The sequence below is a fragment of the Bactrocera neohumeralis genome, chromosome 5, assembly GCF_024586455.1.
Source record: "Bactrocera neohumeralis isolate Rockhampton chromosome 5, APGP_CSIRO_Bneo_wtdbg2-racon-allhic-juicebox.fasta_v2, whole genome shotgun sequence".
Lineage (NCBI taxonomy): Eukaryota > Metazoa > Arthropoda > Insecta > Diptera > Tephritidae > Bactrocera > Bactrocera neohumeralis.
The window spans coordinates 10,027,361-10,050,679 of NC_065922.1; the positions used below are offsets into that span (position 1 = coordinate 10,027,361).

At 36.3% G+C, this 23,319-nt stretch overlaps 1 protein-coding gene across 4 annotated transcripts in view; it reads right to left on the reverse strand.

Annotated features, from left to right (window-relative positions):
- The window catches only part of LOC126759050 (inactive dipeptidyl peptidase 10), a 380,650-nt gene that overhangs the window by 35,828 nt on the left and 321,503 nt on the right, over nt 1-23,319 (reverse strand). Inside the window, exons 1-2 of one of the 4 annotated variants that reach the window (XM_050473623.1) lie at nt 16,026-16,245; nt 9,543-10,040 (exon numbers count right to left, since the gene is read on the reverse strand). The exons of the other annotated variants lie outside the window; for them this stretch is intronic. Of the exons in view, the coding sequence (XP_050329580.1) occupies nt 9,543-9,659 (117 nt within the window). The 5' untranslated portion in view covers nt 9,660-10,040; nt 16,026-16,245. Of the gene's footprint in view, nt 1-9,542; nt 10,041-16,025; nt 16,246-23,319 lie in introns of those variants that run through there. 4 annotated transcript variants of the gene reach the window in all.

The following is a 23,319-nucleotide window of genomic DNA, read 5'->3' on the forward strand; positions in this document are numbered from 1 at the left end:
AACAAATGTAAAATAATTCTTCGCTGCAGCGAAGCCCAACCTTCAATCGTGTTATTTCCTACAGGGTAGCGTATAGTAAATTTGTTTTTGTATGCTATATACAAAGCATATTCACATAAACTGTACATATCCGCAAACAGCGCGCTGTCTGTGGTCAGCGTATGTCAGCACTGTCCTATCGCCAGCCGAGCATCTGAAAGTGATGATCAAACTTTTGTTGTTGTTTGTGTGTGTACATTTTATTTTTCCTTTTAGTTGGTATTATTTCAAAGGAGTGTCGTCCACATGACGCCAATTATCGTGCTGTGGCATTTTGAGTGCCATTATACTTGAGTTTTTTATTGTGTTTTTGTTTGTCATAATCGTTGAAGCAGTTTGATAAGCATCGGACAGGGTGGGGAAAATATTAAATATTTTCTTACGGGAGAAAATAATGTTTTTCTTACTGCAATATGGAGGTTAAAGAGTTTTTTTATCAATAGATAAAATTACTAGAATACTAAACATTTTTCAGGCAGAAAACATTTTTGAGTGGTTTTTGAAAAAAAAAATTAATTAAAATTAAAAAAAAAAAAAATTAATTTAAAAATTTTCTTTTTTAGTGAAATAATAAAATTTTCTGGTTAAAAGTATACATATTCATTAAAAACAGTCACAGAATAAACTAAATATTGCACATTTTGATGCCTAATAGTTGGCGCACCGCTGCGTATGAGTAACCTCAAACACCTCATCTATAAATTTTAACAGCGAAAGTTATAATGGCGCACTAAGGCAATATTTATTACCTTATTGCTCATTACAAATTAATAGCAGACATTTAATAGCGTCAAAAAATATGCCACCACAAAGCTGCTGTCACAGTCGCCATTAAAATCCGCTTCCTTTGTAGCACAAAGCAAATTAAGCAAACAAAAATCGCTTGCGGCGCTCTCAGCAAAACTTATTTTTCTTGTTCTACTCGTATGAAATACGATTGCAAAAACAATGCAGGAAATTCATAGCCAAATGCTAGCCTATGGCCATAAATAATTTACTATAATTGCCGAGCGAAAGTTGTTAGGCGAATTTGCGACATTTTTCCACTTTTCGGTTGTCCATAAAAGTGTGACCGTCGGCCAGTGCAGCGAGCAAATGAATGATGTAAGCAGGGCACACAAAAGGTAATAACAGTGAGACATAAATAGCAGCGAAGCAGCAGAGGACAGTTATATTTAATGTTGTGCAGACATACTTAGCAGCAAATGGCATTGGCAGTGAGGCTGGAAGGGAGCCAGGGGAGGCAGGCCAACAAAGGAAGAATTCGAGCGCATTTAGTAAATAAATGAATAGTACAGTTATTGTGTATATTTTCGGTGCGCTCATTGTTGTTGTTACACTTATTGTTGCTGTTGCAGTTATTGTTGTTGTTGCTATAATAGCTGCTCATAGGCATTCATAGTTTAGCTTCATTTCGAATTTGGCTATCAGCCAGTTGGGCCGCAAGCAAACGTAAGCCGTAAATATTAAACCAGAAGTCCATGTTCTCCGGCATGTTTGCTATTTTATTTCCCGGTGGCAGCACTGTGCGCAATTGTTGGACATGTATCATATTTTGCTCGCTGTCGTAATGGGGCGCTCTTATTAATATTTCCGGTGCCAACATTAAACAGGAAAATTATATACCGTTACGCGGTTAATAAATAATAATTGCTAGTTAATGTTAGCCATATGTTTTGTTGTTGTAATTAAATATTTTTTCTTTTACATAAAAGTATGCTAACAACGTTTACATATTCATACTTATATGAGTATCTACAAAATTATTTTTTTTTCACATAACGGTTGTTTGTAAGTCCTAAAACTAAAGAGTCAGATATAGGGTTATATATACCAAAGTGATCAGGGTGACGAGTAGAGTTGAAATCCGGATGTCTGTCTGTCCGTCCGTCCGCCCGTGCAAGCTGAAACTTGAGTGAAAATTGAGATATCATGATGAAACTTGGTACACGTATTTCTTGGCACCATAAGAAGGTTTAGTTCAAAGATGGGTAAAATCGGCCCACTGCCACGCCCACAAAATGGCGAAAATTGAAAACCTATAAAGTGTCTTAACTAAGCCATAAATAAAGATATTAAATTGAAATTTGGCACAAAGGATCGCATTAGAGAGGGGCATATTTTGACGTAATTTTTTTTGGTTTACTAAGTTTTTTGTACATATCTCGGAAACTACTATAGTTATGTCAACCAAACTCTACAGAGTCGTTTCCTTCAGGCATTTCCATATACTCGTACAAGTCAAAAATGGAAGAAATCGGATAATAACCACGCCCACCTCCCATACAAAGGTTATGTTGAAAATCACTAAAAGTGCGTTAACCGACTAACAAAAAACGTCAGAAACACTAAAGAAATGTCAGAAGAAAGCTGCACCCAGGCTTGTTTTAAAAATTGAATATGGGCGTGGCGTCGCCCACTTATGGACCAAAAACCATATCTCAGGAACTACTACAGCAATTTCAATGAAATTCAGTATATAATATTTTCTTAATACCCTGATGACATGTGCGAAAATGAAATCGGTTCACAACTACGCCTTCTTCCAATAAAACGCTATTTTGAATTCAATCTGATGCCTTATCTGTATAGTACGAGTGTATACATTAGGAACCAATGATGATAGCGGAATAAAACTTTACACAAATACGGTATTTGAAAAATATGTAAATGACGGATAATGAAATCTCGATTATCACTTTATCATGCGAGAGCATAAAATGTTCGGTGACACCCGAACTTAGCCCTTCCTTACTTGTTTTTATGTAGAAAAATGTAGGGGAACTTTTTGAAAGGAGCGATAAATTATGTTGAATGCTCTGTGAAAACGTAATCTCTACACCAGAATCAACTAGTCACAGTATCGGCGATCAAAAGATGGGACGGGACTCATACGACCAGCGCGGAAGAAAGAGCTACGTCACTTCTGCGGGTGCACTTCTCGGAAACAATTCGAGAAGACCAATGTCTACCCGTAGTCGAACATAAGCCATCTCGCTTATATTGGGTAGTTCGCAAGGCAACTGTTTACTGCGTTGAGTCCACAGTGAGCTAAGGCTTCGTTCGCGAATTTGAAGTCTCCGTGAATGGATGGCATGTTTCCAGCGCTTCTACGACAAGGAGAGCAGGATTTAATGCCACACCTTGTTCGGCAGATGAGGTTTAGCCTCATAATGGCGTATATCCCTGAAATACGGAGGAGCGCGAAGGCGATACACTGCCAAAGTATTTTATGGCAATTAGTCCAACTTGTTTTTTACTAAAAAGTATGGAAAAGATTGTGCATCATGAAATAAGGTCGAAATCGCTGATGTAAACCAGCATGCAGGCAGATCAACTAATAATGCTCTGCACCAGTTAACTTTGGAGATACAGAGTTCGCTGGTATAAGGGGATAATTTCTAGACATCGAAGGCGCTTTTGACAACACATCTAACAAGAGGCACTGGAGAAAAGGAATGTGGCAGCACCGGTGTGCAAATGGATAGAGGCCGTACTACACACCAGAATAGCTGAAGGCACAGAAGGAGGTACTAGGATTCGTCTCGGCACTACAGGAGGCTACCCACAGGATGCAGTGCTATCCTCCCTGTTATGGAGCCTTGTCGTGGACGAATCTACTAGTTTTGCTAGCTGAACATGGGAACCGCTATCAAAGATATGCGAATGGCATTGTTATTTTAGCTAGAGCAAGTACAAGGGTGCTTAAAGTTGGCTAAAGGATGGTGCAGTGGGGTTGATTTGTACATAAACCCCTCCAAGACGACCATCGTTCCGTTCACAAGACTCTGCCCGGCCTTAGGAACCTAACCCTTGAGGACAAAGAGGCAAAGACAACCAACATGATCAAATATCTTGGTATCACGCTGGATGCCACTCTGCGGTGGAAGCAGCATGTTGACCTGACCATGGTCAAAGCGATTAAAGCACTAACGATGTGCAATCGATTAGCCGGTAAATCCTGGGGCTGCAAGTCAATGATTGTAAGGTAATAATCACGTATGGAGCGGTGGGCCTCAAATGCTTCGCAGACTTCGGTAGGACTCCAACTATCGAAGCTGCACGTTTTGCATGCATCTGCATCTCCGGTGCCCGACAGCAGCACTCGAAGTCATTGTTGAGCTCACACTACTTCATGTAGTAATCGGTCAGGTCGCCAAACACACACTGCTCCAAATGACAGCAGAAGGATGTGGCAGAGGTAAAGTAATATCAGCCCAGCGCATGAAAGAATTAAGTGGGGTAATGTTATTTTTCTCAAGGCCAGCATTATCAAAAGTGTAAACTTTGCTTAGAATTTCAAGGTTACCCTTCGCAGCAAGACTGAATGGAATGATTTAACTCTAGAGCTACTGCTTAATACCATCAAGTGGTACACAGAAGGCTCGGACGAAAGTCGGAGGGAATTGGTGCAGGAGTGGCAGGACCATGCAACAAACTTTCCATAGTCAAAGTCCAAATTCTTTTTTATATGTAAGTCAGTGCATAGAGTTAGTCATGCGGCACTGAAAGCAATCTCTGCCCATGAGATCAAATCGCTATTGGTCCAGGAGTGTAGAGAACGACTGAATAGCCTAGCGGAACGTAACCAAGTGCAGATAATCTGAGTGCCTGGTCACAAAGGTATAGTTGGGAATGAACTGGCTGATGAGCTCACCTGATCTGCAGCATCCACTAATCGGTTAATATATAGCTGCCATACAAACTGAGCGATGGAATTTGGTGCTTGTATGGAAAGCTTTTTCATTTCTCATTTGAAGAGATATCTTCACGAAATCTTGGCACGGGATATTGCCTAAGACAATTAAGCAATCTCCGGATAAATTGGTCAGATCGGTTGGCAATAGATTTTTCAATAATTTTTTTTTTTTTTAATTTCCCAATATGGTTAAAAAAGGTAACTACTTTTATAGTCACTGCCTTATGAATTTGTCTGCTAGTTATAAATATTTGCAAAACCTTCATCATTTTATTTATGATGCACTAAAAAGCAACAACTACTAATATTTGAACACTATGTACAACTCTTTATTTATTTAGTAGTATCTTTTGCCTATTTGGGAGTTTTAAGTCTACTCACAAGAAAAGTCCTTTCTCAAAACCAGTCAACTGAAGGTCGATTGTGTCTATGCAGCGTGTAGCTTAAGTATTTATAGCACAAACACACCTATACACACAACCACTCACAATACACAAATTTCTAAGCTGATTATGCAGACAGCTTGGAGTATTAAATGTATGAGTATCTTGGGCACAATGGCAGGCACACATACAAGCACACACACAGGCGAGAAGGCATTTTTCTAGGAAAATTCTGTCATATGACATAGCTTGCCTTTAAGGTATTTGCATAAAATGCTTGAAAGGCTGCCGAATGAAGGAGACACCGTAAGGCACGTGTAGATTATACACAATATCAATTCATATTATATATACATATATATGGGTGTATTGTCAACATGTGTGTTTGTTGTTTAAAGGCTTGTCGTATAAAAGGAAAAATTAAATTAAATAAATATGTGGGTTTAGGTGACACGTTTTCTTGGCAAAACATACTTATATTTTGGAGTTTATTTTTTAGGGAAGTTTGTGAGTATAGTGTGTGTGTGGTAATAAGATTTATCAAGATTTAATTAAAGGCTTAAAAGTGCCAATATTTTTGTTTGAAATAAAATACAAAAAAAACAGCAGAGCTGATTATTTTTAGGTCTTCAAAATTAAAATTTTTGAATAGTTTAAGAATTTTTTGAAAAAAAATGTTATATACTATTATACTATTAATTATCGAATAGTTTAAGAATTTATTGAAAAAAAAAATTGTTATTACGTTAATATGGTAGAAAATTTACTCAAAATCATATGTCGAATATCCTTAAGGCCTTTATTTTATGCTGGAGTAGTTTTTAAGTCCTGATTTTGTCATGCAAATACTTATTAGTTGACGCCGAAAGACTCTTGGATTGCTTTAAATATTGATGGTGTAAGAGAGGAGGTTTCGAAAGACCTGCTATGATTGCTGAAACGGTTAATATTAGTAAAAAGCGCCTCTAAACGATGGTCTTGTAACTAAGCTATACTATCATGACGCTGCTAATTCAAAAAAACAATTCCCAAATGCAGATTTCTGACAAGAAAGTCAAAAAGCCAACCTTTGAACCTCCTCAGATGCTGTCGAAAAATATATAAATATTGCACTTAATCAAATTACATATTTACACACCGACATGCAACACATAAATACAATGACTTTCCCACAAAAAAAAACAAAAAAAAAAAATACATCACACGTTACGTATACGCACTGCGACACACAAGCGCACAGCGTTTTGCTTGCTTCTGTATTACCGCTTTCACCAAATAAAAGCAGCTCAACTCATTTCCATCCAAACTACAACAACAACAACACGCATGTGCTCAACTGCTTTGCTTCAACTTTTTCCACTCTTTTTGATCTCTTATCAGCGCCCAGCAGCCTTCAGCCTTCAACAGCGACCAGCAGTGAGTGGCCATGCTGTCTGTCTCTGCATTTGATATTCAAACAAACAAATTTAGGCAGTTGCCAAAAAAATGTCTTGCAAACATGCGATTAGCGCGCACAAACACACACACATATATTTAGATGAGGCACAGGAAAGCTGCTTATACTTCCGGCACTGCAGCGCTTCCGACGCAGTAATTAGATTGTTGTTTAGCAGAGCCATCGTCTAATAGTATTAATTTACTACAACAATGGAACGTGCGGCTGTCAAGCCATGCCGTTATCTGCTGTGCTCACTTTGAGTCCAAATATAAATAAAATGGTGCTTATAAATAAAATAATAGATGAAATTAGTGAAGAGATAATTAAGGTACAAAGAGAAGGTGGTATGTGAGTACGTGTTGGTGTATAGGAGAGCTCTGCTGGTATATGAAACGAAGATGGCTAAAAGCTTGAGTCTTTCGCAAATCTTTTTTTGTTTTGCTCTACTTAAATTAATAAAAAACGAGCTACATTTTGCTTTGAAGTTTTAAACTATTAGATGCCCAACTAAATTATCAAAATGCCACTACCGGTGACACTACTATTGTTGGTCAGTGATATGGGTACTTCATTATTTATTTATGCCTTCCACATCTCCAGTGTTACCATTTTATGCAAAAGTTTTACCTTTCAGAGCGGAGCGCAAATAATGTATCTGCGAGTAAATCTGTTTTAAAAACACATATTTAAGATCACAACTCAAGTAATCATTAAGTCTCCTTATTTTTATATGGAAGAATGCATAGACTTTTCGCCTTTCTGTTAGCCTAATGTTAGCAACCAGAATCTACTACAGTCTAGAAGCATATTTGGAAATCAAAAATTGAAAGCAGCGTTATTTTTCAACACTTTTATAATCGCGTGTCATTTTGAACAATTTTTAAAATACGGAATAAAGTTAGAGCACACCTAGTGTGAAATTTCGAAAAAATAAAAATTTTATTTACGCATACAAGTTTATCAATACTTCATACTTTCAAAAATATTATATTAAAATCTTAGATTAATATGTGAAATATTTTTTGAGTTACAGCCTATTAAAGTGTAGTCGCCAATAGTCAATGTAGGCACTAAGTTTGGCTTTAGAAGAGTTTGTTTTGAAAATAATATTTTCAAATTTGCTTGAGTGATTACGCGTAGACAAATGATTCGATCAGCATCAAACTTCCGCATGTGCTGTATATAGTTTTTCATACCATTTTACCAAATTTTAATTTGTTTTTTACCGTAGATCTTTTGTAAGGACAATAGCTTCTAGTCGAGAATTTTTTTTTTAGATTTCGTCATACGAGAATAATGCAGCGCTAAACTCGGATCATTAGTTTGTGAACGAAATCACTGAAAGTGAAGTTACTTTTGTTTTTGTGAAAAAAAACAGAATTTTTTGAAAGAAAAATATACAGTTGAATTAAAAACGTGGCTTGAAGACGAGTTTCCAGACACTGTCCCAAGAAAATCTACCTTCGGGGATTGGTATGCTAAGTTTAGACGTTGTGAAATGAGCAGTGAAGACAGTGAATGCCGAGGACGCCAGAAATTGGTTGTTACCGATGAAAACATCGAAAAAGTCCACACAATTATTTTGAGTGACCCTAAAGTGAAGTTGTTCGATATAGAAGGTACTCTAAAGATATCAACTGAATGTGTACATCATATCATTCTCGAATATTTGGATATGAGAAAGCTCTGTGCAAAATGCGTCCTGCGGAAGCTTACTTTTTAGCTAAAACTACGACGAGTTGATGATTCGTAACAGTGTTTAGACATTTGGGCTTCGAATTGTTCGTATTCACCAGGTCCGGCTGCCAGCACTAATTTCCTGTTCTCAGAATTCAAAAGAACGCTCGCTGGGAAGAAATTTTCATCGAACGAGGACAACCAGACTTGGTTAAATCGACACAGTTCGACAGGCTGACATTATATATATATATATATATATATATATATATATATATATATATATATAGTATTTTATAGGGTCTCCGACATTTCCTGCTGATTGCTAAAAGCTTTGTGGCAAATTTAATTATTTTTATTTTATTTTATGAAAGTGGAAGTCAATTAAACTTTATTAGATGAATTCAATTTGCTTCTATTTACAACCATAAAAAAGATAATACTACTTAGTTACATCATTGACAATTTTATTGGTCCCTATTTTACCACAAGGTCCACCACCTAACGACATGTACGACGTGTACACTCTTTACTTTGTTTTTTATATCTATATCTAGATATATATCTAGATCTATAACTCGGAAATTTGGCAAAATAAAACACATTTTTTACAAAAAAAAAGAATTTTTTACAAAAACAAAAAAACAATTTCATCTAAAACAATGAGAAAATCTTCTTGCAAAGAGCCAATGTTAGAACAATTTCTATACAACAGTCATTATTTATGTTACAAAACACCCAACAGTGCTCCCATATGCGCCCTTCAACTCAGCTTCCCTTCACACTTGTGTGTTTGTGAGCGTGTATGCTTCTCGCTAGCCACGAAGCCAACCAACCAGGCAGGCAAATATAAACGCTCCGCAAAGAATTTAAATGTGTGGCAATAAAAAATTCACAAGACAATGGATAACAGATGCAACGAAAAAATAAGAGTCAAACCAACAGCAACAATAACAACACAAGGCTGCTGGCACAGCAAACTGTTTGTGTCTGCCAGTCAAAGCGTGCTGCTGCCATTGCACTGGAGCAAATATGTGTAAAAAGATGAAAATTGGCACACAAATGCCACAGAGTGAGTGGCAGGCGGCGGCAGAGCTGCTGGCTGATGTGCACACGTGGCAACGCATATGTGAATGCGCGGCACGCTTTGCTCTTCTTGGCGAAACTCGTTCGCCCGTTTATTGCTGCGCTTCGCTGCTTCACTTTTCGCTGCTTGTTTGTTTGTCGAGCGAAGACACTTGGCAGCGAACGCAATAACAAGAGGAAACGCTGAAGTGTGTTGGTGTATAAGTGCGTATGTACTCACCTCATCCTTGGCTACGAGTGTGACCTTCTTCATTGGTGCACTATTGTTGACAACGACTGTTTCTCGCTTCACCGATGGCGTTTTCAGTGCAGATTTCGGTTTCTGTATTTCCACCATACTTTGTTGGGTGAATTATTTATTATGTGGGGTGCGGGTACGCGAATGCGTTAGATTTTGTTACTGATTGTATGCGGTTTTTTGAAGTAACTTTTGTATAAGCTTTTAAATATTTTTATTTGTTAATTTGGTCACTCTTTTTTTATAACTTTTAACAATATTTTAGTTTTGTCAAGCTGTTTTTATGGACTTTTTGTTAGATTTTTTGAAATTTTATTTAAAATTTTTTTACAAATTTTTCCCACTTATTTGAGCACCCTTTATTTTTATAACATCTTTAGATGTCTATAATATTTTTTTATTTTGTTTGATTTTTTATTTATTCTCTTATATGGTCACCCTTTATTTTTCATGTCTGTTTTTTTCATTCATTTTTCATGACTGTTAAAAATTTATTAGTTTTACTGTGTTTGTTTTGTGAAAATTTTGTTGGCAATTTTGAAAATTTTATTTAAATTTTTTATTCTAAAATTTTTTATACGCTTATATGGTCACCGTTTATGTTTTAGACATCTTTAAATTCTTACGAAATTTTTTTAATAGGATTAATTTTTTAAAACTTTTTTCAAGCTCTTCTATAGTCACCCTATATTTTTTATAATTTCGTTAGATTTATAACTTTAATTTTGTTTAATATTTTTTTTTAGTTTATGTTTAAAAAGTTTTTCACGCTCTTATATGGTCACCCTTTATTTTTTATAACTTTTTTGGATTTATGTTATAGAATTTTAATTTTGCTTAATTTTGTTAAATATTTTGTATTATTTTTTCTTTAAAAAATTTGTTCGTGCTCTTATAGGGTAACCCTTTATTTTTTATAACCACATTACGTTTATGTTCCAGCCTTTTAATTTTGAATATTTTTGTTTAATATTTGGTTTCAATTTTTGTTTAAAAAGTTTTCCATGCTCTTATATGGTGACCCTTTATTTTTCATCAGTTCATTAATTTAAGTTATAGAACATTAATTTTACTAAATATTTTGTTAAAATTTTTATTTAAAATTTTTTTCCTCTTACAAGGTCACCCTTTATTTTTTATAACTTCTTAAGATTTCCCCAGATTTTTTTTTTGTTCTTTACAAAATTAAATATTTTGATTGACATGTTTCACCAAGTAAAAACCAACAAAAAATTTACAAAAACAAAAACAAAAAAATTTAAAAAAAGGGAAAAACTTATAAATCAAGTGAACAATAACAAAACCCTTAATTTAAAGATGGAATCTACAAAGTAAATGTCACGTAAAGGGTTATCAGCGCCGGCCGCAACCCTCAACACAAACCGAGCGACAACTCAATCAGCCCGCGGCGCACGAAAAGGCTGCTATTTGCACAGGCAAAAGCGTGAGAACTTTTTCTTTGTCACAAACGCTTGATTGTCTTCCAAGCGCCAAACCTTGCCAACGTCTTTCTTATGGCTTCATTAACTCATCCTTTCAATTTTACGCCGAGTTCACACAAACTCTCTCTGAAACGCTCACTGAAGGGGAGTCAAAGGCAGCTCAGTTCATTTTTTGTTATTGTAGAAAAATACACTCCTGCATTTTATTGTTCGCCTGGCAGATTATCGCCTCATAAGATTATACCACATTCGTTATGTTTTTCATTTCATTTAACGGCAAAAAATATTTAGCGCTTCATTTGGTTTTATGCGAGCAGCGCTTTGCACTGTGCGTGTGTGTTCGTGTATAAGAGTTTGCGTTAGTATGCGTGCGTGCGCATTACGTGCGGGTCGTCATGGCGTATTAGTAATGTGTCGACAGCTGATTGTTTCCACATTTCAAATGCCACATAAAATGCATAAGCACCCTGTTATTATTGTTGTTGCTGTTATTTTTGTGTGGAAATTTTTGTTAAAGCTTAATTTCGCGGTTTACAGCACATTTATGTGCTGTCCTTGTTGTTGTCACTTCGTTTGGTGCCTCAATTGGGATTAGGTGCGTAAAAAATCCGTTTCTCTTTTCTTCTTCGTTTTTAACTCATGTCGTTGCTGATTTTACTGTCAATTTAAATTTAATACTTTCAATACCGTTATACGCCCCGCCTTCGACTTACTTTACTATACACACGCGTTCTGTAAATGGATCGACATTTTTTTTTGTTTGAACCGCGTGCGCTTGTCTGCCGTCAAATTATGTTTTTTGCGGGTTGGGAGAATGTTTTGGTTTCTTTTAGTGAACGTTAAATTGAATAATGTGCAAGCTGGTTCTAAAGCGTGTGATTTTAGGTAGAAGCATTTTTGATTGATGTTTTAGAAATACTAAATTTAATGAAAAACTCAGGTTTGAAAACGTACTAACTACACAATAATTAAGTCGTATTTCCTTGCTTCTGTCTAAATCGTCGTATAGGCAATGCATGGGTTTACCATTACGGTCACTTTTTCAGATGGCAGCCGTCCGCAACTCTCGGAAATCTTGTCCGCTATCTAATTGTCCTTGATACCTTTTTCCCTTAGCTCCCAGTAGAAAAAAGGTGCCTTCTACAAGGTGAAGTGCTACTCTGCTTCGAAAGACCCTGCTGGCCAATATACGTAAAGAAGTTTTTGCCTTTATTTAATTATTTTAATTTTTGAGAAAAAGACTATGTATTTCGACCAAAAATGGCTTCACAACTTTTTGCTGCGCTGAGCCATCTGAAGTCAGATTTTAAGGGCTAATCGAAGGAGAGAGTGCCTAACATTTAATAATTAATTATTTTAATTAAAACTGTGCCTTACTCAGTCGAACTGGCCAGATTTTCGTAGAAAGAAATGGTATGGTTGCTTTTTCTAAATCTACTCTACTATATAAATCTTTTTGCTGTGATCAAAGCAAATTTATAGTAAGTCAGATGTTAATATTTTAAGGGGTATTCCAGTCTAGATATAAAATAAAATAATTATGAAAGGGTTTTTTAAAATTCAAATTATTTCTGGTTGGAACTGAAACATTAAATGCCTTTTTCTTTCAGAAAACCACGATATCTTACGTTCTACTGGCCCGATTTACCTAAAATTTAAGAGAGTTTTCTTTATAGACTTCTATGTTTGGAACGAGCCATATTGCCATATTGCCAAATTTCAATTTTAATTATTTTTAAAAAATTCGAAATCCTCAAAAAAGTAGTACAAAAGTTGTTTCTTTAGGCAGCCGCAAAAAATTTCTTTCAAGCTTCTGCGTAGTTTCAGATATTGCCACATTATTCTAGATTAATAATGTTTATTTCTTTTCATTGCTCGAAAGTTTGAAATCGTTTGTATGGTCACGTGTCAATGTTTCGAAACCTCCACTTTATCATTTGCTAAATGCTAAAGTACTAAATTCCAATTCCACTATCCAGATAGTCTGATTTATTTAAATTTTTAGTAAATTTGACCCTTTTCAGTCAGTATGAGCCGCCATAATTACTATTGTGTTGAAATACTAGGATATACATATGTTTTTAGCTCTCATGTTCTTAAAATTTATTTTATTTCAGTTAGCCATGCCTTGTGGAATATGCAATGACAGCAGATAATTGAATTTTGTAAACGCCTACTTTATAATTTCGTAACAACAAAATATGCTTCTCAAAGAATAAATATTTACTAAACACAAAACTAAGTATGACAATCAATAGTTAGTTAGATTTTTCAACAAAATTGACTTCCATATCATCATAAAAGCCAAAGCAAATATAAGCTGCCACTTGTCACAGAAAAATACGAGGGCTGCTATATATATTCTGGCCTAGGGCAACACTAAGTGTTGCCAGGTGCAATCTGACATTTCCATTGGAAAGTTTGACATTTTTTAGCATAACATCACTCAGAACGTTTTGTCATTTAATCGTGAATTGTTTTATTTACAGGGAATTAAAAAATTCATCTCGGCCAAAAAATGGAATTAACTCGTGAACATTTTCGTGCGATCATTTTTCACAACTTTCGACGTTGATTATCACGACAAGAGTGCATCGATGAACTTAAATCTTTGTATGGCTATGAAGCACCATCCTATAGCACTGTGAAAAACTGGTACAACGAATTCAATCGTGGCCGACGCTCGCTCAAAGACGAATTCCGTGAAGGTCGTCCAAAAACAGCCGTTGTGCCAGAAAACATCGATGCCGTACGTGAACTGATAATGCAAGACCGTCATGTAACACACCTTCAGATAGAGGCATGCCTATGCATATCTCCCACCAGCATACATTCGATATTGCATGAACACCTGGCCGTAAAAAAGGTTTGTTCTCGTTGGATCCCGCACAATTTGACAATCGCTCAAAAAAAGGCTCGTGTGGATTGGTGTAAAGAAATGCTGAAAAAATACGATCGCGGTGCTTCAAAAGACGTTTATAAGATCGTCACAGGTGACGAATCATGGATCTATGCGTATGAGCCCGAAACAAAACAGCAATCGACAAAAAAAAAAAAAAAACAAAATAAAATAGTAGGCCAGAAATATATATAGCAACCTACGTATTAAAGGAACCTTCAGCCTATGGATATGATTATTTTATGAAACTGTAAGCTGGTGATACTCTAAGTATAAATTCTCGAGTTAAATTTGATGAAATTCTGTAATTTTTGAAATATCTACTGTTTATATGAAATGTCAACGATTTCACACAATTCGTTTTTATTCTTTATTTATTCCAGTCGTTGTGTAAGAGCTCGAATTGCCCTGACGAGGAGTGGTCCGTCATCGGCTGTTGGTTTTCCTGATTTCTTCAAAATCAAATGGAAAATAAATGTTTGTTTATCACTCAGAATATACTGTTCTGCGTTGATCTATGGAATAGTAGTTGTGGCATGCCAAATCTTAAAAAAAAAAATTGGGCAACCATTTGCGTGGGAGTGTTTCATGTGCGAACGACAATTGTTGGATTAGGCTTATCTTGAAACGCCTTAACTTTCGGGTTCATACGCGCAAGTCCACGATTCATAATTTTTTAGGATTTGGTTCATGGATGCAATGTTACTGAGTTAATCCACGTCGAAAGTTGTAAAACTAATCACGCGAAAATGCTCGCGATTTAAATCCACTTTTAGGCTGAGATGAATATTTTAAGTTACTGTGAACAACATTATCTTCTTGCTGAGTTAATCAACGTTGAAAGTTGTTAAATATATTCGTGCAAAAATGCTGGCGATTTAGTTCCACTTTTTGGGTGATATGAATATTTCAGGTTACTGTAAATAACACTATCTTTTCTCATGGTAACTTAGAACAAATAACTCATTGTTTTACTATCTCCTGGGGCATGTGAAAAGAGTTTTGGCTTAAATAGAGATCTTTGTTGATTTGGGAAGAGAAAGCATATTTTTTGGTAAAAATAACAGAACGGAACTATGTTGCGTTCTGTACTAATCCAATAGAACTATTTGAAAGGAAAATTGACACATAACCAATCGGTGTCTTTCTAGGAACACTTAGGCCTATAAATTAAGCAGATGGCTTCTATGAATTATACAAAATTTCTACATTTACTGAGCCTTTCTAGAAAGCACATAACATAAAAAACTCCGGAATGTGACAGGAAAACTTCAAAAACTCATACTCCAAATATATGAACTTGTGAAACGCAATGTTAGCGGAAACTGAAGACAAAAAACATTGGAAAAAACACTGAAGGTCTGCGAGCAGCAATAAAAGCAGATGAAACTGCAGCTAAAAGTGAATGAATTGTGCGGGGAAAACAGAGTACGAAGTTGTTGTTGAATACTGAGAAATAGCTGTGGACGTAAATGTAAACATAGATGCGAGTTGTGTTTGTGTGGGTGTATTTGTGTGCACAGCTGTGCGTAGAAGAAAATGAATTTGCAAACGAAAAAGGACAAACAATGGAAATAGCAATAGAAATTAAAGTAGAAGCAGATAAATCAAATGCAAAAATAACTTTATAAAAATCACAATGCTTTTCTTCACTTTTTTCCAAAATTTCCTCGAAAGAACAATAACAACAAAACGAGTCGAATTCACTTGTGGCGAGTTTTGGCTATTATTTTTCAATAAATGAGGGGGCAAGGATGGCGCAGTCAGCTGTGAAGCTCGCACGCCTTCACAAACACACGCCCGCCCACCGAAAAAATCCACCACAAAATAGCACAGCAACAACACAGCCAGCAGCGCTAGCAGCAACAAGCTGACAAGTAAGCCAGTCAAAGGCAGTGAGTTGGCTGGGTAGTGTCAACATATGCGCTCACGCCTTGAAATATGTATTCCTTTTCGCAGAATTGTGTTGTTATCTGCTTCACCTACTGCCTTTCGCATTGTCGCGCACGCACACTGTCACACTGCTTCGCATTGTTTGCCAATTAAATGCGTTAACACCTGTAGGACGACTTTACATGAAAACTTCTTTCGAGATTTTCTTCGCGGAACTGTGGAAAATATTACTTTGTTTATATTATGGCTGAAATTCTTTTATTTCCTTTTCACAACTTCTTCTTTACTCGCTTTATGCGCTGTTGTGTCTGTTTAAAGGACTCGCGCGCGTAAAGTCGCCTTCATTGTTGCGTCGCGCTTTTGAATTTTTGCACTTGTCGCACGTAGGCTCTCGACGGCGCGCTTTCGTTTTTCCGTTCGTCCGTTTTTTGCGTTGTTCACAACAGCAAAAGTGAGCAGCAACTGTTCGTTGTTGACGCGATTCCATTGCCGTGAGTTGCGACTGGCGGCGCCAGCTGTCATGGTCACCAGGCTCTTCATGTACGCGCTGGCTGTTATTTTTATGCTCTGCGAGTGTCAGTGCGGAGCGCTGGAAACCGGCTTCCAGGTAAATTTGATAAGTGTCAAAATTTGTTGCACCGAAAAAGTTTGAGTGAATTATGGTTGAGATTTGTAATATGAACTTTTGGTGCTGTTGGGCTTTGCAAAGTTTTGTAAAGCTTTCAAAGTTTTGCAAAGCTTTTGATGCTGTTGGAGCTTTGCAAGTTTTGTAAAGCTTTAAAAAATTTGCAAAGCTTTTGAAGCTTTTAAAAACTTTTTGGCTTTTATCACTTTTCTTTACTTTGCTAAAATTTTAAAGCTCTGCTTTCGGCTTGATAAGCTTTTATAGAATGACTCGCTATAAAAAGCTTGAAAGGTAGATATAGCTTTAGAGTTTGCAGAAATGAGAAGTATTTTCAGAAAGTAATGAGTGTGTAGTGAAAAAGACTTTATAATAGTAACAGTAAAATGCTAAAAAAAGTTTTGTTTGAAATGGTTTTATATGTATGTTTCTGAAATATGGAGAGTACATCTGAGAAGCAAACATTTTGTGGCATAAAATTAAAAAAGGATAGTAATAGGTTTTATTTTGTTGCAGGGTAGTAACCTAGGTTAGAGGTTAGGTTAGATGGCTGAGATCGCACATGGGCACACTATGAACTATATACAGTCCTTTGTGAGGCCATAGAAAAGAAGAACTCCTGTCCAGCTCGTTGAGGTGTCTGAGGGTATGCGCTCTGAAGTGCTTATGCAGTAGTGCTTATGCAGATGGCGTCTAGGGGGATTTGAATTTATTTACTGAGGGCAAAGCGGCTGGATCCCTTGCGATCGCAAGTAGTAGAACACCAGAGGATACGGGAGCACCGAACCGCTCTCATTCTACCGCGGTTCTAGGGTGCCTTCTCTTGGTAGCTTATCAGCTTTACAATTTTCTCCGATTCCGCTGTGGCCTGACACCCATACCTGTCTTATCAGAAAGATACTCGATGCTATTGATAGCGAAGTTAGGCACTCTTTGACCAACCCCGATCGCACTGTTAATGAATTCAAGGCTACTATCGTCGCTCTGTAATCCGAGTGGATGGTCACTTCTCTGAAGGAGGCTGCCTTTCGGAGCAGTAAATCTACTGCTACCTTAATGGCTGCAACCTCGGCCTGGAAGACACTGCAACACAATCAGGAAGTCGGAAATTGGAGTTGACAGAGAGCTCTTGACAGTAAACCCCTCCACCAACCTTCCGCCAAACTTTTACCCATCCGTGAAGAAGCTCACTGTCCCTCTCCTCCAAAGGCTTCTTTCCACCCAAAGCTTCCTCGCCGGTATATGGGTAGAGAAGGAGCCGCCAGAGTTCGGTTTAGCGCCTCCATGATTCAAATGTTCATATCGGATCACAAAGTAAGTGAAACCAGAGACCAAGAAACTGTCGAAACAATGAACTTCGACTGCGTAAGCTGTTTCGAAAAGAAAGAAGACTATCATATTGAACTCTTCCAAGCCGGATTATTGGTTCCATGCCCCTATTTACCTCATTTTGTCTTATGCGGCGTCGTTTTGTTTCGAAACTTTAAAAGTTAATCACTAGAAGAATTCGCCTATAATGATCTCCGAAATATCATTACTTTTGACCCCTCCAGAAAACGTATAAAAAATTGAAGCATAGCAGGGTTGGACCAAAACTTGATAAAGTCACTTGCTGTAGGAAATTTGAGTCGAAAGGAGGAAGGGAAAAGTTGAACGACTTAACGCAGTACTTTTTTGGACACTTAAACCAAACCTTTATAGTATACTAAACGTTCAGTTGTGTTGAAGTAGTTGAAGCATCGGTTTGTCTGGTCCGTCGAGGTAAAACAAGTGATCATGTTGGGAAAAAGTCGACATTTTTCCAAAGTTTTCGTTTTTATTTTTCGTTTTTCTTTTGTAGGCTCAGCAGTAGATATACAAAGAATTAATTTTAGTCGCAAAATTTAGACTGAATATGTTAAGTTTGTTTCATATCTATGGGACATTTATTAATTAGCCCACCTTATCTTAGTAAAATGTTTAGTCTCTTTGAATTCAAAATACTATTTCAATGATTTGGCATAGAAACTAAAGACTCTTGACCTTCCTCAAGACATTTTCACGCTTAAAGATCATATCGCTGATAGTTTCGTAGACTTAGCAATAGCCTGAGGGAATAATTTCGGTTTTATTTATTTAGTGATTAAGAAATGGCATAGTAATGTAGCAGGGTTGCCATTGGACTCCGTTAGATAATTATTTTAAGTAGCTACAGGGTTATTTTGAGCAATCACTGCTTGTTTCTTCTGCCTTCTTTGACAATTTCTGCATTCCGCTGAATTGCTGAATATCCTTGTTGTCTTCCATAATCGTTTTCTTCGATATCTTTCTAGAATTTCAGTGAGAACTAGCTCTTTTAAGGTTATGTGCGTACTTTTCTTCACACTGTTTTCTCTCCTTGAAATTGTTGTTTCAGTATAACTTCTCAAAACTCCACACACATTCGTCTCCAACAAAGCATTATAAATAATTCTTATTTATTTTGGATTACACAATGTACCTGCGCTAACGAAGCGGCTTAATTAAAGCACACATCAGCTAATGAAAGCGAAACACAATATGTGAGATGGATGGATGGAGAGGGAAATGCAAATGGAAATGCAAATGCGAGTGCAAATACTTGCACATGAAATGAACTGCTTCCTTGAGTAGTGAAGTGGATTGGCTAATCAAATAAGCGTGTAATAACTTGTTGAATGTGCGCTGTGGCGCCACGTATGTGCATAAGAACCCTGCGACAAGTGACATTGTTGCATGCAACCGACTGCATGACTTTATGCGGATGAATATGCAAAATAGAACAGTTAAATGCGAAAAGCTTTATCGGCACGCGAGTGATGGGAAGGCGATTGGTAGAGCGGGGAGCAGGGAGCGGTATAACGGCACAATAGTAACGGAAATGCATACATTTAATATACAAGCATGCTGGTTGTGGCAGCAACGCATAAATTTAATGCTGAGGCATGCGAGTAATAAACAAGGCGGAAATGAACACACACGCGGAAACATATACATATATATGTATATTTGTTTGCATGGGTGTGTACAAGTGAGTATAAGTGATTATAAGTAAAAGTGTGTGTGTGTAAAGGTGAGTTAAACGCCTGCAAAATGAAATTAAAGAGTTTGCGCGCGCGGTGTGCTGTTGTTGGCGATAACGGGCTGTGGTTTATTATGTATGTAAATGTATGCGGCACGGAGAAAACTGTTGCAAAAGCGTTGAAAATCACCCATTTCAGCGAAATTGAAAAGCTGCATGAAGCAGCCACGCATGTTCTGTATTTATCAGATTGCAAAAAGAAACTCTGGTGCAGTTAAAGTTATAATACCCTTCACAAATAAAGGAGTTTTCCGTACTTGAACCTGATTTTTGATCAGTCAGTTTGTATGGCAGCTATGTGCTATAGTGTTCCGATCTAAGTAATTTTTTGGGAGATTACAGCGTTGCTTCAGAAAATAAGCCATGCAAAGGTTTGTGCCGATATCTTGTGAAATGGAAAAAATTTCCATACAAGGACTTGAGTTTTATCGGACAGTTTGTGTGGCAGCTATGTGTTGTAGAGGTCCGATCTGAAAAATTTCTTCGGAGATTATAGGATTGTTCTTGGTAAAAATCTATGCTGAATTTAAGGAAGATATCTTTTCAAATAAAAAAGTTTTCCATACAAGGTCTTGAATTTGGACAGTCAATTTGTATGGTAGCTATAAGTTATAGTGGTCCGATCTAAAAAAATTTCTTCGGAGATTGTAGTGCTATCTTGGTTTATGCTTTATGCCAAATTTTGTGAAGAAGTCTTTTCAAATAAAAAAGTTTTTTATACAAGGTCTTAAGTGTAGACGGTTAATTTGTATGGCAGCTATATGCTATAGTGATTCGATTTAAGAAATATGTTCGCAGATTGTTGAGGTGCCTAGGAAAATCATATGTGCCAAATTAAGCGAAGATATCTTTTCAAATAAAAAAGTTTTCGGGGTATAAAAACACAGAATAATACCATATTTATATGTACCCACATACACATATACAACATACATACACACATGCAATATGCAAATAAAAGCAGCATTTTACATAACTGTATTGCACTTCACTGCCGTTAAGTGCTCGAGAGCGTTTTTGCATGCGTGCCTACCTTTGCACTCGCACACCACTTCTTCACCTGCATGTGTGTGTGCTTGTCGTAAGTGTAGTAGTGTGCGTGGCTTTTATGCTCAAGTGCAACGCATTACGTGAGTCTTTTTGTATTTGCTTTGTAGCAATATGCCTTAGTTTGTATTTATGCACTTTATTTGGCGCAGAATTGGAAATTGCGTGCGCATTGCATACTTGCAGGCGCATTAGTGGTTATAATGCTGCTGTGTATGCGTGTGTATCGAAATCATAATTTGTTTAAATGAACGCAGCAGGTGAATATAGACTTTTTGTGCGTGTTTCTTGCGTTTTGCAGCGGCTTTGTGCAGTGGCTTGGAAGCAGTTCAAAGAGCTTTAAGAGAGCTTTTTGAATTAAAAGGTTTCTATTAAATGCGCAGTGGGTGTGGGTTTGGAGGTTTGGTGTAAAATTAGTTAAAATTTTTATTGGAAATTAAAAAATTAGTGGGAGTGTCCCGAGTTCCAAAGAATTTACGGCATGGAAATATTTCTAGATCAATGGAATACAACCAAGAAGAATGGTTACCACAAAATTGGACATATGAAAGTTAAGTCAGAATATGGTGCGATTTTAATAATTTTTTACCATCAAACCACTTAATATTTAAAAGAGTATATTCAGTTAATTCCTTTAAAATATCTCACATATTAGCTGATGTTCTTAGTTTTGCCATAAATTCTGTTACTAAGTGTACAATTGATATACCAAGGACGATGTCGTATAAAAGTGCTCTTTTTTATAAAATATTGTATAAATCAATATATATCATACTTAGTTCAGTGTTTGCTTTCGCTTAGGAACAATGAAGTGGGAAGCTAAAGAAAATCGTTGATATCTTTACCTAAGTTTGGAGGCGAAAATTTGAGAGTTTCTCAATGGAATCTTATCATTGTTTGTTTGCTTACCGTTTACTGGTCGCTAACACATTCGAAACTTATGTCAGAAGAAAAGACATAAATCGACTAGATCATTGATCAAGACATATTCGAGATGATCTCCACATGAAACCCTACCATCAGTCAACTGTTCATCTTTTGGCAACGATCTTGAAGCTGATAAGGCTCAGTTGATGCAAGCACTTGTTCTAGGGTTCATCAACAAGTCTAGATTTGAATACGTTATACCACGGTTTGTGGTCAAAACAGCAAGGATTCGAAGAGTTTCAAAAAATCTTCGGCTTGGACAGCGTTGTCAATACCGATAAGAACTTTATGTGCTGTTATTGATATTGGCCAATTGCGGGCTGGAACAGTGTGTGGATTGATTTTTATCAAATTTAGCATCAAGCCACATACAAATTTTATTTTAAGGGGCTGCATGGTTTTACGGGTTTCAAAAAATCGAATTTTTTATTGTCTTATTAAATTCTACAAGACCTAAAGCATATTGTCCTAAATTCAAGTTGATCCGAGTAAAAATTACGGAGATACAGCCTTGAGGACTTGTGCGCTCGAGGCTGGTTAGGCTAAGTCCGCCGTCTTTAAAGGTGTTTTTCCTCGAAACTGTGTTTTTGAAGTCGGTTGGAACGATTTCTCGAGAACTACTCAACCGATCTGCATAGAATTTTACACAGGTCTTTGAGATACAATACTTAAAGACTTGGATAAAGAATTTTTTTTCGATTACAACTTTTTCAAAAAAAAAAGTAGCGAAATTTTCACTTAAATTTTAATTTTGTTGTAAAAATGTCTGTCAAAAATCCAAAACTCAGTTTTGGTTTTTCCCTTCGTCCAACTTTTTAATTAAGGTTTTAACTAAAACACGTATTTTTCTCACTTTAGATGATCCTGTAAGCAGTTATGCCGCCAACGTGGGCGAATCTTTTTTCCGAGGGATCACCGAAAATGGCGTCGCGATGGCTGAGTTTAAAATACTTTCATCCAAGAATTTCAGAATTTCTTTGTTAATAGTGTTTGTTTGTCACAATAAAAAATTCGAATAAAATATTTCATTTTTTATATGAAAAAACAATATTGAAAAAACGCTGATTTTTACCCGAGGAAACTCCTTAAGGTATTTCACGAATTCACTTGTATTTTCGTTATCTAGTCAACCATAGGTGCTGGGGTGATCATATTAGATATATGTATAAATTAGGAATATAAGTGTTTAAAAAATCATAATCCAATTTCTATTCCTCTTAAATTCGAGTTGCAACTCCCAAAGACTGTATTTTAGTAACGTTTTAGTTCCATATACCAAACACACTTATGCCTAATGTAAGTATGTACTGTAAAATGAAAAAAAAAATCTGATGGAAGTTAAAATGGTGATATTTTAAATAAGTAAGAATATATTTTTGCTGATATTTTTCTTTAGAAAGTAATAGAGTTTTCGGTACTTTTCGGCATGAGAGTTGCACTATAATCAAGTTCCTCATTATATCACGAAAAGCTATAGAGGAAACAGAGAAAAACTTGTACAGACGAACAAACACATATCTGAAAATCCGTCTCAACACACTATTCAAATTCATATATAAAACAAATAAACTTGAGCATTCAAGTACAATCGCTTCGACAATACTGGAAAATATTTCCGTAGTCAGTTTCTCACTTGAAAAATCTTCAACATTTAAGCACTCTTAAGGAAATTCCAAGTTTTTATTCACATAAACGATATCGTTTAGTTTGCTTAACTTGCATTTTGCATTATTTTTATTTTTGTCCTCCTTGCTTTACATGTTTAACCCTCACTTGTTTTTGTTAACAAAATGCGTAGTAAACCAGCCAGAAATGTTGATACAAGATAAAAGAGTAGGAGTGTGGAATTT